This window comes from Micromys minutus (genome assembly GCF_963924665.1).
Source record: "Micromys minutus genome assembly, chromosome: 12".
Taxonomy (NCBI): domain Eukaryota; kingdom Metazoa; phylum Chordata; class Mammalia; order Rodentia; family Muridae; genus Micromys; species Micromys minutus.
The window spans coordinates 51,319,635-51,335,427 of NC_137981.1; the positions used below are offsets into that span (position 1 = coordinate 51,319,635).

The following is a 15,793-nucleotide window of genomic DNA, read 5'->3' on the forward strand; positions in this document are numbered from 1 at the left end:
GGGGACTGTTTTCCTGAGGAGACTTTAAATGTCCCCCAGGAGTATCTACAAAGAAGGCAAGAAGTGTGTGGAGAAACCTGATAACCTACCTTCAGGGCTGAGCGGGTTTACTCTCCCCAGGCCTATTCTATTTTGCTTTAAATACAGGGTCTCTTAGCACAGGTTGGCCTCGAACTCCCCAATTCTCCCGCGTTGGTCTCCTGAGTGCTGGAATTACAGACCTTCTTGAGGGTCTTGGTGGCTGTAACACACAAACACACCACCGAACATAGTCGCTCCTTTACCGCTCTTGCAGTTCCCTACATAAAACGCAGCCGCAGAGAGGAGAGCTGTAGCGGTGCTCCAAGGTACCTCTGCTTAAAGCCGCAGAGAGTGGCTGGCAATAAAAAAAAAAAAAAAAAAAAAAAACCCTGTCTGGCACTTCCTGGGTCTTTCTCTTACCGTCAACCCCCTCTAACCCTGCACTCATTCCTTTAAGGGGTGGAAGGCAGGTCGCTGTGCGAGTTTAGAAGGCAGTGTAGTTCAGCATCACCTGCCTCCAAACTGTTAACCACCAGGGCATCTATGTGGCTAGCCAGAGCGTGGCCGCATCTCCGACGGGAAGAATGCTCCTCCGGACAATTGAGATCAGTATAGTGGGCAGTGCGGACCCAGCGCCGCTTTCCACCCCCGCGGCGAGCAGCTGGAAGGGGAGGGAACCAGGCATCTAATGGCAGTAGGTGAGCCCAGGCTTTTCACCAGGCCGTGACTCCCTGTAGCGTAGCGGGCAAATGGCCCTGCGGGGCCGCACTTTGTCCACCTGGGCTGAAGCCAGAGTTGGGCAGTGGCGTGAGTGGGCCCGCGCTGGTGTAGCGGCTGGCATGGCTGGCACCATAGGGAGTGCCCGGGTAGCCGCCGAAGCAGGAGTAGGGCGCGGTGGCTACGTAGCGACCCGGGAAGGCGGGTACGTCGGGATCCAGGCAGGGCTTGCCGTCCAGTACCAGTACCGGCACTGCCACCCGGCGCGGTGCTAATGGGTGGCCCGCCAGTTCCAGGGTCTGGTCCTGGCGCTGCCTCTTGCACTTGTAGCGCCGGTTCTGGAACCAGATCTTGACTTGCGTGGACGTGAGCTGCAGCACGCTGGCCAAGTGCTCACGCTCGGGTGCAGACAGGTATCGCTGCTGCTTGAAGCGCCGCTCCAGGGCCAGGACCTGGGCCTGCGAGAAGAGCACGCGAGGCTTCCGCCGTGGCCGTGTACTGGTCGGAGCAGGGCTGCCTTGGCGCGCGTCGTCGCTCCGGTGGACCAGGCCGCGCTCCATCATCAGGTTCCCGGCTCCAAGTGGGGAGATCGCGCCCCGGGGAGTCTCTAAAGTCACATGGAAGGAACACCATCAACTGGCAGCATCAGGCTCAGGTTTTCACTAGACCGCTCTCTCCCCGGCAACTGAGCGTCGCTTTATCCTCTCAGTCTTTGCTACCCTTCTCCCGCCCCCCAACGCTCTATTTCTCGGATCTTTATGGCATTTGTACCCGCCAGAGCCCGAATAAAGTCTGACACGCTGTGCGCCCCGGTCCATATTTCGTTTCACAAATAGTAGACTTGGGATCAGGAGTGTTTATTGTCTTCATTTGTGTCTGGTGATCCCAACAGTGTGAGGAATCTTTAACCACGAGTGTGCCGGCCTATCAGAAAGGGACTGGAGCTCAAACACACTTCATAAACATGCTCTGCGCTGTGAATTAAGAGCGAGGCTTTTCCTGAGCAAATTACAAACCAGGTATTTCCCGATCCCTGTTCTCGGCTTGGAAATAGAGGTTCTCTTTGGTATGTGAAGTTGAGATCCACATTTGGGTTTTTGAAAAACCGTCTCTTCCTCCTCTAGGATCCTGTTGGCAAGCGAGGCTGTGACTGCAACTTCTCCTCCCCTGCCGCCTGTTTCTCTCACCGGTGGCTTACGATCCCTTTAGTCCCCAAGGAGGGTAGAGAGGAACTCACAAGGGAGAAATCCAGGGACACAGAAGGGAATGAGGAGAGTGCAAACCAGGCAGACTGTCCTCAAGAGGTCCTCCAGCGGACTGCTGGCCCCCCGGTTGAGGTCTTGACTCTTAACCCCTAGCCCAGTGCACAACCTCTGGGGGAAATGACTGTTTAAAATTTTCTCCCAGGGGCAAATGCACTTAAAGAAATGGAGTGGAGAAAGGGAGGGTTTGTTTTCTTTTTAAAATTATAAACGAGACTGACCTCCAGCGATACTGTAGAGCAAGCCAGACACTCCAATTGAAAGCCTCCCCGCCCCCATTAAGCAAAGGCGGCACAAACCCTTTAAGTTCTGCGTCAGCCTGATCAATACGTTCAGCCCCAGCCAGCGATACAGTCCAAGTCCCCATCAGGAAAGGAGCCCCCACACACGTACATCCAAAAAGACAGAAACTTTAACTGTGGACTCTCTAAAATTATAAAGACTCTCTCACCTTGAGATCATTCAAGTTGAATACTGAAAAGAAACTCAAGTTATTAATGGGAGTCCTGGGTTCGATCGAACATAGCTTCGGTAGGACAACCAGAGGGAACTGAACAGGGAGGTGCCATCTGACTTCCTTAGATTTCATTTTTATACAATGAAAATAGATTCTTTACCTCCCCCACACAACAATGGACACATTAAAGGTTAAATTTAAAACCCCAAACCTAATAAACAGATAAAAAGGTGTCAGCACCCTGTGCCCTCTTAGAAACAATTGGAGAGCTCTGAGCCCTGCTTTCAGGAAGGCACAGGTTTAGATGGGGATACAGGTCCCTTGTCTTTTTGGTGCCGCTTACCAAATGGCCAAATTCCTTGACCAACACCCCTGAGGCCAGTGTGGGGTGGGACACCCCCCCCCCCCCCCCCGGTGGCTATCACAGTGGTATAAGACAGGTTGCCAGTTAAGGGACGTACCTAGTGTGCCTGGGACTGGAGCAGTTGGGAGAGAAACAGCCTTTTCTAGCAAAGCTAAAAGCTACTGGGAGTTAGGAGGCTCATGTCCAGGGAGCTGAATATTTAGTGTCCACTACAGGAAACCCAGACATTTCTTTTGTAACACAACAAAAATGTAATGTTCTGGGTGACCAGTGACAAGCAGCCTCAAGTCCTCAAGTCGGAGGATAACTCTGAAGGTTCCCTTTTAGTTGTCTAGATTGTTGCCTTAATTATCTGGTCTGGCTTGGTAAGGAGCCTGGTTGTGCTGAGTTACTCCCTCCCCACCTCAGACTGCTGGGAATATTCACCACCAGGGCCTGGAGGCTGGGTGAGAGGACCGTTCAGTTAATTCTTTCTAAAAGCAGGCCTTCCCTACCTATAAATACCACCTGGCTTACTGTAGAAGCTACCAGAACACAAATTCCATGTTTGCCCCTTCTCTTTCCACAAGCTAAGGATGGGTTCCTGGACCTCTCTGCTTCTCCATGCATTTTAGACCAGATTCCAAGATTCAGGGGGTGATCTCCCAACTAGAGTCCCATTTATATTAAGTACCCTCAGGTCCACTTGGAAAGCAAAACACACACACACACACACACGTTCCTTACCTCCTATTTCCTCCACAGAAAAATTGTGTGTGTGTGTCCCAGATAAATCAACATATCTCAGGATGTTTCTTTCTGGCTAGGCAGGTAAAGGCAGTGGTGATGAGGTTGGGGGTGGGGGAATCTCTTAGAACCTGGCTCCATTGGGATCATATCTTTGTGGTTAGCAGAGGGGCAACTGTGGGAAAAAATACCTCAACATTCGAGTCCTTAGGAGGCAGGAATGGGGAGATTGTCTTTTATTCCTAAAATTTGGGGCAGTAGGTTGGATCCCAAAAGATGCACTTTCTTCCTCAGTGACAACCTACGACCTACTCCCTCAAGAACGCCAGTAGGAAGGAATTATTACTTACTTGGCTCTCTCACAGGTTTCGAGTCCATCTCTAGGACTGTCTCCCAGGTGCATGGAAAAGGGGTAGCTTCTGCTTGTGCTGTGTCGCAGCTCTCAGACCTTCCCGATTCCGAGTTCATTCTTAGGTACTGAGGCTTTACTGGGTTCCTATACAACTCCCATTGTGACGTGATCTTGGAGTAGTTCTGCCGGTGCTCCAGCCCGAGGATGTCCTCTACGGAGAAAGGGGTGGAGGCCACAGGGCTCGGCAGCATCCTGTAGCTGAGGGGGCGGAGCTGACAACTTCTCAATCACAGCCACAGCCAGGTGTGGCGCCCCCCAACTTCTTCTAAGGTGGCAGTCCTAATCACTCCAGGATGGTCCTGGACCGCGCCTTCCCTTGGCCCTGACTGCTGGCTTGGGGGACCAGGACCCGGTTCTCATTGGTTACCACAGAAACCACGTGATAACCCTGAGCCTTCCTAACCAAAAGCTGGTAATTTGGGTCCTTCTGTCCTCAATCCCTCTTCACCTTTTTGGGAAGTTTGGTTCCTACTGACATTACTCAAAAGCAAAGACAGAAGAGAAAGGCTTGACCCATATCTCAACAAGGTACTGCAGAGAGCTCCCGAGGAGTCCGGTCTTGGGGGAGCCTGAGCCTGCTAGAACCTTCTACCTGGATGGCACTCATGGGGCATTTTAGGGCAACCAGCCCATCTGGAAGGAGCAAGTCCCACGCGCATCTTGCCACTTAACTGGGAAGGGAAAGTGAGGTGCAGAAGCTGTGTTGGGGAAGTTCTGGTCATGTTTAAGTATTCCCGGATTGGTTGGGAAGTAAGGTAAGCTCCTGCCTCAGAAGGGTAGATAGGTTCATTTCATCTCTCCGCAGGATTCTCCCCCCACCCCTTCTTTAAAGCTTGAACAACAAGCGCCTGTATAGGTGGAAGTTTTGCGCAGTCTTAGATCTTCAGAACTGGGACAGAGCTTGGGCATAGTGTAGTATGTCTCCATGGTGTGCGAATGGTTAGGAACAGAGTGAGTGAACAGATGTGACCATAACGTTGGAACACAAGGCGCCGAATTTGGGACAAAGGGCGAACCTCTCAGGGAGGAGAAGTGTCCAGCAGAAGGAAAGTAAGAGAGCAGTAAACAAGAATTCTGCGCTGCTGGAGCTCCTGCTAATGAGATCATCCAACCGGGTTTTGGTGTTACATTCCCAAAACAGGGTGGAAGGATTTAAAAAACAAAATCGTTTAAAAGAAAAAAAAATCTCACTAGAAATGTAAGAAATTTCAGATCAATTGTTTTCTAAATCGTCTCATGAAAATTTAGTTACACAAGAGATTTAGATATTATTTCTTGAATACTCGGTGAAAGGAACTCACCTACCCCTCTCCAGCCAGAAAGCACAAAAACTTAAATTCATTTCTTGGAAAACCACCCCCCCCCCCAAAGCTTGGAAGTGGAGCTCAGAGAACTTGAGGGTGTCAGTAGATCCCAGGAATACTGTTCATGCATTTTTAGTCTCTGAACCATCGCCCAGGTCTAAACAGCACACGATTTTGAAAAGCAAAAACCTCACAAAAAATTTCAGCAAGTTTTAATTTTTGCTATTAAGTAATAGTGTGATTATTTCATATACATATTGTGTAATCTTTATAATGGAGCTCCATGTTTCCAGCTCCCTGGTGTTTTTTTTTTTTTGTTGTTGTTGTTGTTGTTTTTGTTTTGTTTTGTTTGTTTTTTGTTTTCTGGACAGAGAAGGGTGAGAGGTGGGGGGGGGTAAGAAGACAGAAGGGGTCTTGTTTCTTATTAGCAAATGTGCCAATAGTGTTTTCCCCCAAATAGACTTCAGTATGCCTCACCTTTGCCTTCAGGGTTCTCTAATCTTGTGATAATCTAAACGCTTGCACTTTATCTTCCTTAAAAGTTTTTTTTTTCTGATCAAATTATTAAGTACACTCTGGTAAAGTGAAAAATTGGGGAAAAGAAAAGATTGAAACTTTCACTCAGAAATAACATTCTTGTATAGTTTTGCAAATGCTTAAATTTACACACACACACACACACACACACACACACACACACACACACACACATTAGTTTTTCTGAGTATGATTCAAAGTAAGAATTAAAATGTCCTACGTTAGAGATGGACCTCAACAGAATCAGTTCATAATTTTATCTAATATTTCTTTTTGCAATATTATTAATAAGGCTTTATCTTCGTGGAAGCTTTATTGCCTTCCATATATTCTCAGTATACATATGTAGGGGAAACACTGAAGTGTTTTAAGGCTCATTAAGAACTTCTGGGAAAACTGTGCTATTGCACCCTCCTCCCCCCAGAGGTGCCCAGGGAAGGTGGGGAAGGCATCCTGAGGGATGTTTACTCAAGCACACCTCCAACAGCCTGCCCCCTCGGAATACTTAGCATTTTGGAGAGCTTCAGACAGGAGCTCCCGATCAGCGGATCAGCCTCTCCAGATATGTTGAGCTGGATCCCAGGGCTTTGTCATTTACTAAGATGCACCCTTAGGAAGTCTAGAAGAAAAGTTTTTGTTTTGTTTTTTGTTTTGTTTTGTTTTTGGCATGACTTGAGGTTAACAGCCCTGAGCTAAAATATTTTCCCTTTCTGCTTTTACAAGGAGCATGACATGAAATTTGAAACTTGAAATAGCGGTTCTTAACCCTTCTCAACAACCCTTTGAAGGGTCAAATAACCGTTCACAGGCATCGCCAAAGACCATTGAAAGCCAGATATTTTCTATTTCGGTCCATAAGAGTGGCAAAACTATAATTATGAAGTAGCAAGCAGTCACAGTAATTGTATGGTTGTGGGGAGGGTTACTGCAACAAGAGGATCTGTATCAAAGGGTCGGAACCTTAGGAAGGTTGGGAACCACTGTTCTCAAATGATGGGAAACAATAAGGGGCTTTATTATGCACAAAACCCTTTATTGTCAGCCAAGACCCAGAGGGAAGTCCCCAACTCACCCTCCACACCCTTGCCTGACAAGAGACCAGCCTTGGTGAAGCCCAGCACAAGAATTGGAAAAGTGGCGTTCTGTATTCAACTCTTTCTCACTGGGGATTTACTGTCCAGTCGTCTCTCTCCCAGACCTGCCTGGGCAGGGATTTTGGGCTCTCAGGGGAGCCCAATTACAGCTGCTTAGTGGCTGCCCCACCTTCCAGGGGCAGCAGGTGCCAGAGGTTCTTAGGTAGCACGGCCTTGAATGACATAATGCGACAGATGTCCTGGCTCATGTGTGGGGTTCTTAAATGGGATGCGATAGCATTGTCTCAGGAATGAATATGGATGTAATCAGCTTCATCGAGATCGCACAAGCTAAAACTCAAACTGAAGGCTTAGATTAGCGGTATATTTTGAGTGCATTTCTGGGTCCTTTTTGCCCCAATTTGCATTCTTGCAAGGAAGATACCACTACTATTAGTATATCATTATTAGTAGTTATAATTTTATTATTATTTGATTAAGAGTAAAGGTCTGGCTATTTTGTTCAGGGTAGTCTTGAAGTCTTGGCTTAAGAAACTGCACTATCTCTCCTCCTAGAGTAACTGAGACCACAGGTGCACGGCTTGGACTTCAGTAGAAATCAGAATTTTAAGTGAATCCCCAAATATGTTCCCTTGCATAACTATATGGAATTTGTGTGTCGTATTTATTGAGGCTCTTCTCACCTGTGATTAAAAAGTCCTCTCCAACGTTTTCTTCCTCCCCCTTCCTTTCCCTTCTTTCCTTTTCTCTCCTATCCCGGGGTATTGAAGCTAAGGCCCAGAACATTCTTTTACTGCTGGAGACACTTTCAAATGCAACCCACCAAAGTCACTTTGTAGCGGTTTTGCTAATCTGGGGCCAGCCTGGGTTTATACAAAACCAATGAGGTTGAAGCTCTGGGTGGGATCTTGGTAGGACTAGATTGCACATACCTTATGCTTCTGCTCTTACAGTGTGTCCTCAGGGTGTAGGCTGAAACCGGCTGTAATGTAGGCTGCAGCACGTTGTAAATACTTGTTGGATAAACATGTTTGCCTTGTTTGGCTGGTGACAATTCCTAGGTTTCCCTGGGGAACAGCTCTCCATCGAAGAGACTAAATTGCTTATGCTGGCACCCACTTTTTTTTTATGCTATCATAGTTTCTTTTTGCCAAAACCCATTTCCAAATGCTGAAATAACATTATTTTAATATGTGAAACATTAAAATCATTCTAAAGTCAAAATTGTGCATCAAATTGTCCTTAAAGAAGAGGCAATTTCATTGTCACAAGGGACAACTTCCCGAACAGAACACCAGTAGATTGGGCAGGCACTCAGACCAACAATTAATAAACTGGGTGTCATGAAAATGAAATCTTCTGTAAGACAAAGTATGCTATCAAAGGAACAAAATGGCAGCTTACAGAATGGGAAAGGATCTTCATCAACCCCACACCTGACAGAGGGCTGATAACAAAAATACATAACAAACTCAAGAAACTAGACAATAAGAAACCAAATAATTCAATCAAAAATGGAGTACAGATCTAAACTTGATTCTTAACAGAGGAATCTATAATACCAAGAAGCTCTTAAAGAAATGTTCAACATCTTTACTCAGCAGGGAAATGTAAATCAAAATGACTCTGGGATACCATCTTACATCCATCAGAATGGCTAAAATTAGTGCTCATGCTGGTGAGGATGTGGAGCAAGGGGACCACTTCTTCATTGGTGGTGGGACTGTAAACTTGTACAGCTACTTTGGAAATCAATTTGTCAATTCTCAGAATATTGGTGATCAATCTACCTGAAGGCCCAGCTATACCACCCCTGGGCATATGCCCAAAGGACTGTCCACCATGCCATAAGGACATTTGACAAGTTCATAGCAGCTTTATTCATAATAGCCAGAAACTGGGCACAGCCTAGATGTCCCACAATTAAAGAATGGATAAAGGAAATTTACACATATACACATGCATAATATTTCATTTCTACAATGAAGTAATATTACTCAGCTACTCAAAGCAGTGACATCATGAACTTGTCAGGAAAATGGATGGAACTAGAGAAGATCATCCCAAATGAGGTAACCCAGACCTAGAAAGACAAAGATGGTATGTACTCACTTTTAAGTGGAGATTAGCTATAAGGCAAAGGATAACCATGTTAAAACTCATAGACCTAAAGACAGAATAAGGAGGGTTCAAAAGAGGCCTGTGAATCTCACTGAGGAGGGCAAATAGAATAGAGATCATGAGTGGGTGGGGGAGGGGCTGAATGGAGGTGGTGATAGAAACAAGAGGGATCAGGTGGAGGAAGGGTAGAGGGAGAGAGAACTGGATTGGGATGAGGTATCTCTAGGACAAGCTAGAAACCTAGGACAATGGAAACTCTCAGGAATCTATGAGGGTGACCCTAGCTCAGATTCCTAGCAATGGTGAGTCTAAACCAGCCATCTTCCTGTAACCAGGCAAGACTACCAGTGGAGGGTTTGAGACGCCAAACAATTCACAAAACCTCCAACCTACAATTTGTCCTGCTTACAAGATGTGCTGGAATAATATTGGGGCAGAAACCGAGGGAATGGCCAACCAATGACTGGTCCAGCTTGAGACCCATGCCATGGGGAGGAGCCCAACCCTCACATTGCTATTGTTATTCTGCTGTATTAGCAGACAGAAGCCCAGCACAACCATCATCAGAAGGCCTCACCCAGAACTGAGGGAAACAGATGCAGAGATCCAGAGCCAAACATAAGGTGTATCCTGGGGAATCCTGTGGAAGAGGAGGAGGAAGGAGCCAGAGGGGTCCAGGACACCACAAGAAAACCTACAGAATCAACTAACCTGGGTCTAAAGGGACTCACAGAGACTGAACCAGGGATCCTCTATGGGACTGATGTAGGCCCTCAGCACATGTTAAAGTGTGGAGCTTGATCGTCTTGTGCAACTCCTAACGATGGGAGCAGAGGTTATCTCTGTTGTCTGCCTTTGAGAGTCTTTCCTCATACTGGGCACCTAGTCTCATTGCAACTTAGTATGCCAGGGCTGGTTGATATCCATGGGCGACCTTTTTAAAGAGAAAGGGAGGAGAGGAAGAGTGGCAGGAGGAAGGATTTGGAGGAGAGGAGGGAGGGGAAACCAGTTGGTTGGTAAGTCTCATCTTCGTGACTTCATCATTTCCACGCCCGTTTTGATATTGTTAGACACAAGAACAAATGCACACATTTTCCTATTCTTAATCCTCTCCTAGTTCCTTGCAAAGACATGGCTAGTGTGATAACAATGGGGTGTTTTGTATCAATATTGTACAGTAAAATATGTTCAGAGTTCAAAGTGAAGGCAATCAGTATGGGAGCAAACAATAAAATTAAGAAATGCAATATAATATAAATTGTATATATTTAAATTCAGCGCCTATGCACCCCTTGTCTCTCAGAGTAATTCAGGGGAATGTGGAAACAGCTATTGCTAAGCAAACAAAGGGGGGGGACTCCAGAGCAAGAATGGCCGTGGTACCTGTTTGGAGCTTCCTGCACCTCCTCGATTTCATCACCTGCACTTTCAAGCTAAGATGGATGCAGTTGCTTAGCAACCATATTGTCTTGCATTTTCTCCTACAATTTCGCTCAGAATATCTATTATATTAGACCTATTCCTAAGAAACGCCCAGCAAATCTTGTTGATCCACAGACATGAGACTGTTTTAATACATTCAAAATGATTCCATTGAGTAGGTATGTTTTTGGAGTGCCTCATACACATGGAAAAGGAAGTACTTGGACACATTTAAGAGGTGAAGAACTACAACACAGAGATAAATAAATAAAATTAGATATGTAAAACAGCATAACCCATGACAATCCCAGACAGATGATGCAAAGTCACTGTGCTTATATAGATTTTTTTCCTTCTTTTCTTGTGAGATGGAGGATGCCTTATTATGTAGCCCAGGCTGTCTTCAAACTCCTCATCCTTCTTGCCTTAGCTTTCTTCCTGAGCCTTAGGATTACAAATGACTGCCACCATGCCCAGGCTAAGGCAGCAAGAACACAGAGTTGACAAACACAGAGACCGAGACCATGCAGAAGTGTCCAGGCCAGTTGGGAAGAGGACACATAGTGCTTTGTTCGCGTGTGTTACCAGTTTGTCTAATTTCTGCCAATGGGGGCTGATACTTTAAATTATGACACCTTTGCCACTGGAACCCAGGGTGTGGGTATGTTTACTATATGAAAGGTTGACCATTGGTGCCACAACACAGGATGCTCACACATGGCCACTTGTAGCTGAAGCTCTGTCACTAACACAGACCTTTTCTCTAGGTAGAGGCTGTCCCCTAGCACCCATCCATTCCTGCTGACTCTCGCTAAAGACAGTTCTTTCATTCTTTTCTACAGGTGCATAGTATTCCCCTGTGTAAATAGTCCACTTGATTTGCTCTGTATTCCCCTGTGTGAACAGACTAAATCTTCTCTGTCCCTATGACTGAACCTTAGATGCTCTCAGTATTTCAAAATTATAAACAATGAGGATTACATGGGTTTTTGTATGGTCAGAGGTATTCTGTTCTTTTGTGTATTTTTCTAGACCTAGGATGGAGGGCCCAAATAGAACATGAACATGCATTTTATAAAGAATTGTCCTCTCTCGACCTGTTAAACAGGTGCTGGGTAATCTAGTATTTTGTGGGGAAGCCCACTTACCACACCGTGGACCATGGGATGTGCTGTCTACTAAGTTTTCAGTCGTCTGATGGACAAGACATAGTATTTCAGTGATGTAGCCTCTTTATGTTTGAGAGGTATATACATGTGTATATGTAACAATTTATATATATAATATAGAAAGCATGTACCTATGTATACTTGGATGTATATGCATAGATTCTTCCTCCCTTTAATGATTTAAAAAATTATTTATTTATACATACATGAGTGATCTGTCTTCACACACACTCAGAAAAGGAAATCAGATTCTATTACCAATGGTCCCTAGCCACCATGTGGCTGCTGGGAATTGAACGCAGGACCTCAGGAACAGCAGCTAGTGCTCTTCCTTGCTGAGCCATCTCTCCAGCCCCCATTCCTTTAATACTTTTTAAACCTTCTCTAGAGTGTTGATTCTGTCCGACTACTGCAGTATTTTCTTCCTGTTGGCTGAGTTTCCCATATAAAGTTTTGCTCTGCGTTTTCAGTGTCTCCTGGACTCTCTCAATCATTCCTTTTGAATTTGAGTCACAGTGAGTGAGAAAAGTTTGACTAAGGTTAGCTGTTCTACCATTTGTATGTTTTTATTATTTTCTTCTTAGTGTGTTCAAGTATGTGATGTGGTTAGAGCATCTCACAGTTTCATCACCTTCATCATCATCATCATCATCATCATCATCATAAATGACTGTGCTGGGGCCATTTTAATAATTTACCTGTCAACTTCAGAAATACTCCCTGTGAATCCCTAAAAATAAGTGAGAACATCTAGGGATTAAAGAAAGTGCTTAGGTGGAGAAAGTGGTGTCGATTTTCTTTATTAATTTTTGATTGTATAACTAATTATAAACTGTGTAAAAATGGTGTTTATGGGTCCATTAGTAAGGCACTGGGCGCAATCTCCAGCTCGTAAGGTATTGTGTGCAAGTGTGACGGATGGCTCTATTATCTTTATCTTCTATCATCGATTTATCTATCATCTAGACGTCTGTCATCCATCATCAATCTGTGTTCCTACTTCACCGCCTGGCTGAGAGCTCAGTCTCCAGGTCTCACATGCTAGCTCTACCAGGCTCCCCTGCCTGGCGTGGCACAGAGTGTGGACCCCACGTGCCCTGCCTCTCACCAATGCCTTTAGCTTCCAGATCCCTCTGCTCCACACCTCCTTAGAACTCATCACAGTTAGCAAGACCCGAGCTCCGAAATGCAGGGGGTTCGGAGATTGCTAGAGATGGTGGAGCGAAAGCAAGCAGCAGGCACGCTGCTAGGCAACGCTTATCAGCATCAACTCCCAGCTCCACTTCAATTAACATTCCAGCGCCAGCCGCCAAGCGCCAAGTGCTGATAGGGCCAGGCCACCAACAAGCCCTGGAAAAATAAACTCTAGATCTGGTGCACGCACACCACGTCAACTCCTTAGAGCATCCGGGAGGGGTTGGGGTTGGGTTAGGGTTAGGGTTAGTCATTGATTCCCCGCAGTAGACTGAGTAGCAGGTAGGAACACAGAATGCAGCTGGAACTTTGTGAAGAAGGGTTCTCTATGTAGCCCAGGGTAACTTGGACCTAATGATCTTTCTGCTTTAATGGAGTTTAGGGTTGCAGACCTCTTTATAGTTATCGTCTCTCCAGGGTGCCCCCTGATCCCGTGCAGATCTCACTGCCAGGGCTGTTCCCGGAACGGGTGCAAGTTTCACACAGTCTGCGCCTATTTTAGCGTCAGGAGTTCTGTATGGGCTTCCATGATGTCATAGATATTCCTTCGATACAAATAATTGGATTCCGAGGCGCAGTGGGGCCAGTAACTCATTTAGAGTTGTCAGCCTAGTGAGCTGGTGCTATCAGGATGGAGCCCACTGTGCCAAGTAGCATCTCAGGAGATTAGCGTCATCATTTCCCTCTAACGGACAAGATGCCGGGCCTGCCTTCATGGACACGGAAGTAAGAGTGTTTGTGAGCTGGGTGCATATGTCTGGAGTGTAGGGTTGGTTTTGTTTTCTTATGGTGCTGACGATAGAAATCAGGACCCGTACACACGCCAAGCAAAGGCTCTGTTGCTGAACTACACCCTGATCTGTACCTTCCGTTTTATGAGAGCACAGCATTTCCTTGTGTCTCCCTCCCTTTCTTCCTCCTGCCCCTACCCCCTGTGTGTGCCTGTGTGTGCGTATGTCTCTGTGTGTCTAGATAAAAGTTTGACATCTTGCACATGAAGGGCAGTGGGCATCTGTCAGGAGGCAGTTCTCTCTTTCCACCATGTAGGTCCTGGGGTCCACACTCACATCACACGACTTGATAGCAAGTGCATTTCCCTGTGTGGCCATCTAGACCAGCCCCAGGAGTTTAATGTTTCAAAGACAACTTAAGCACAGCCCTTAGAAAACATAAAAACCTGACCATGGTGAGGTGATCTGTAGGTCAGAAGAAGCTGCTGTAAGTGATGGGGGACAGTTTCGAGGTGAGTGCACTTATTAATTCCCAGGCTCTTGGCTGATTGAAATGTGAAGCAGGTTCTAGGAGGTGATTTAGAGCATCTTCCCTCTACACAGCATTACTCACTCTTAAGGCACTCGGTCTGTTGGGGTGGCCCTCCTGAGGTGTCTGTGGTCCACCCACTTCTATATGGTTTCTTGCATTTGTAATACAGTTGCGGGCTTCCATGCTCCCTGACTTTGAATGGATGCGAGGAAAAGTGGAAACTCCCCAGAGAATCCCTGGACCAGAGCTTGTAAATGCTTCTCTCAAACACACAGGGAGGAGGGCAGAACGTGATAGAACATGAGAGCCCCAGCAACTGAAGAAAACGAGGTAGAAGGATTTCCAGTTTGAGACTAAGTCTGGACTACGTAACAAGCAAGGTATCCTCTTCATGTTAGAAACAGGTTCTCCTTATGTGGCATTGGATCTTGGCTTGCAGACTAGGCTGGGTTTGAACTTGCAGAGATCCTCCTGCCTCAGTCTCCCCTGAGTGTTGGGACTACGCTTATATGCCATCTCACTCATCCTCAGGATCTTTTCCAAAACAAAATAGCCATATGGAAAAGGCATGATTCATGTACTGCCAAGGCTGCTGGAGGGTACTCTACTACTTTGTCCCTAGTGGCCACTGGCCACATTAGTCTCACTTGAAGGGTTGGGGGTGGGCTACCACATGGACCCAGATAGAGCCGGCACAGGCACAAGTTAGTATTCGGTACTCTGGAGATAAATTATCCTGATAACTAAGAGTGTTTCCCCTTCCACCTGCTCCCAGACAGCCTGACGCTAGGCTGGTGTAACATTAGAGTAAGGAACCCATTTAAATGCCAGCTCTTGCTCTGAGCAGAGCCATTTTATCCAATAGATTTATGCCTGAGATCCTGACGTCCAGTGTCCTTTGGTAGGACTCCTCTGGCTTTTAGTGTCATTTGGGCCTCCTTCTAGCACTTGAGTGCCTCTCTGGGGCAGCACTGGGGTGTGTCTGTGTTCACAGGGCCTAGGGTGTGCTTGCTTGTAGAGGGTTAGCTGTAAGGGGGAGAGGGATTTAGTCAAGCTGACTCTCCACTGTTTTTCTCCAAGCGCTAGAAAGTGGGAGAGATTAGGGAACAGGGGGAATAGAAAGATCACAAGATGCTTGGCTCTGATTAGCCAGGCAACTCTTAATTTTTCAGATTTTTACATTTTTTTACTTGGGATCTCCTCTCAGTCTCTCTGCATGTCTGGGACAGAAAGAAGGGACATGCAGAAGCTGTGCTTATTAAAATAAATAGAAGAGACAGGCCCTGGGAAATCAAATAGGGCTGAGAACAGTTTTAACTGCTTGACTGAGGACCTAGGATCCTCTTTCTTATGCCTGTACCGATGCCTCTGGGGATCCCAGCAAAGGACACTTCCTTCCTACTAATTGACTTCCTGCCAAGTAGCTGTACATAAACATGGTTGACTTAATAAGCCATTCATTTCAGACCACAGCATTCCTTTTCCACTTTGAACAAAGGGGGTGATTATTGATAGCAGAGAATACCTTAATGTTGACCAGGTACTTTACTCTGTGTCTTTATCACCCATTGTCTGCATATGGTCTTTGGGTGTCCTTCTAGATGCTTCTGGTCTTTGTTCAAGTTATTTTGATTTTTCTCTCAGGGTGCTTGTAGGAGAGAAGGCAACCAAGACTTAAAAGACAATACTGTAACACATGGTTGTATAACATGTTAGGAGTTGATACAAGA

The 15,793-nt window shown here is 46.1% G+C and overlaps 1 protein-coding gene across 1 annotated transcript; it reads right to left on the minus strand.

Moving 5' to 3' along the window:
* Window positions 1-734: 734 nt before the first annotated feature.
* On the minus strand, window positions 735-4,150 carry NKX2-6 (NK2 homeobox 6; the record flags this gene model as incomplete). Its single annotated transcript, XM_080926152.1, has 2 exons — window positions 735-1,345; window positions 3,898-4,150. The coding sequence occupies 2 exons, from the start codon at window positions 4,148-4,150 to the stop codon at window positions 735-737; spliced, it is 864 nt and encodes a 287-aa protein (XP_080782278.1).
* Window positions 4,151-15,793: the final 11,643 nt, after the last annotated feature.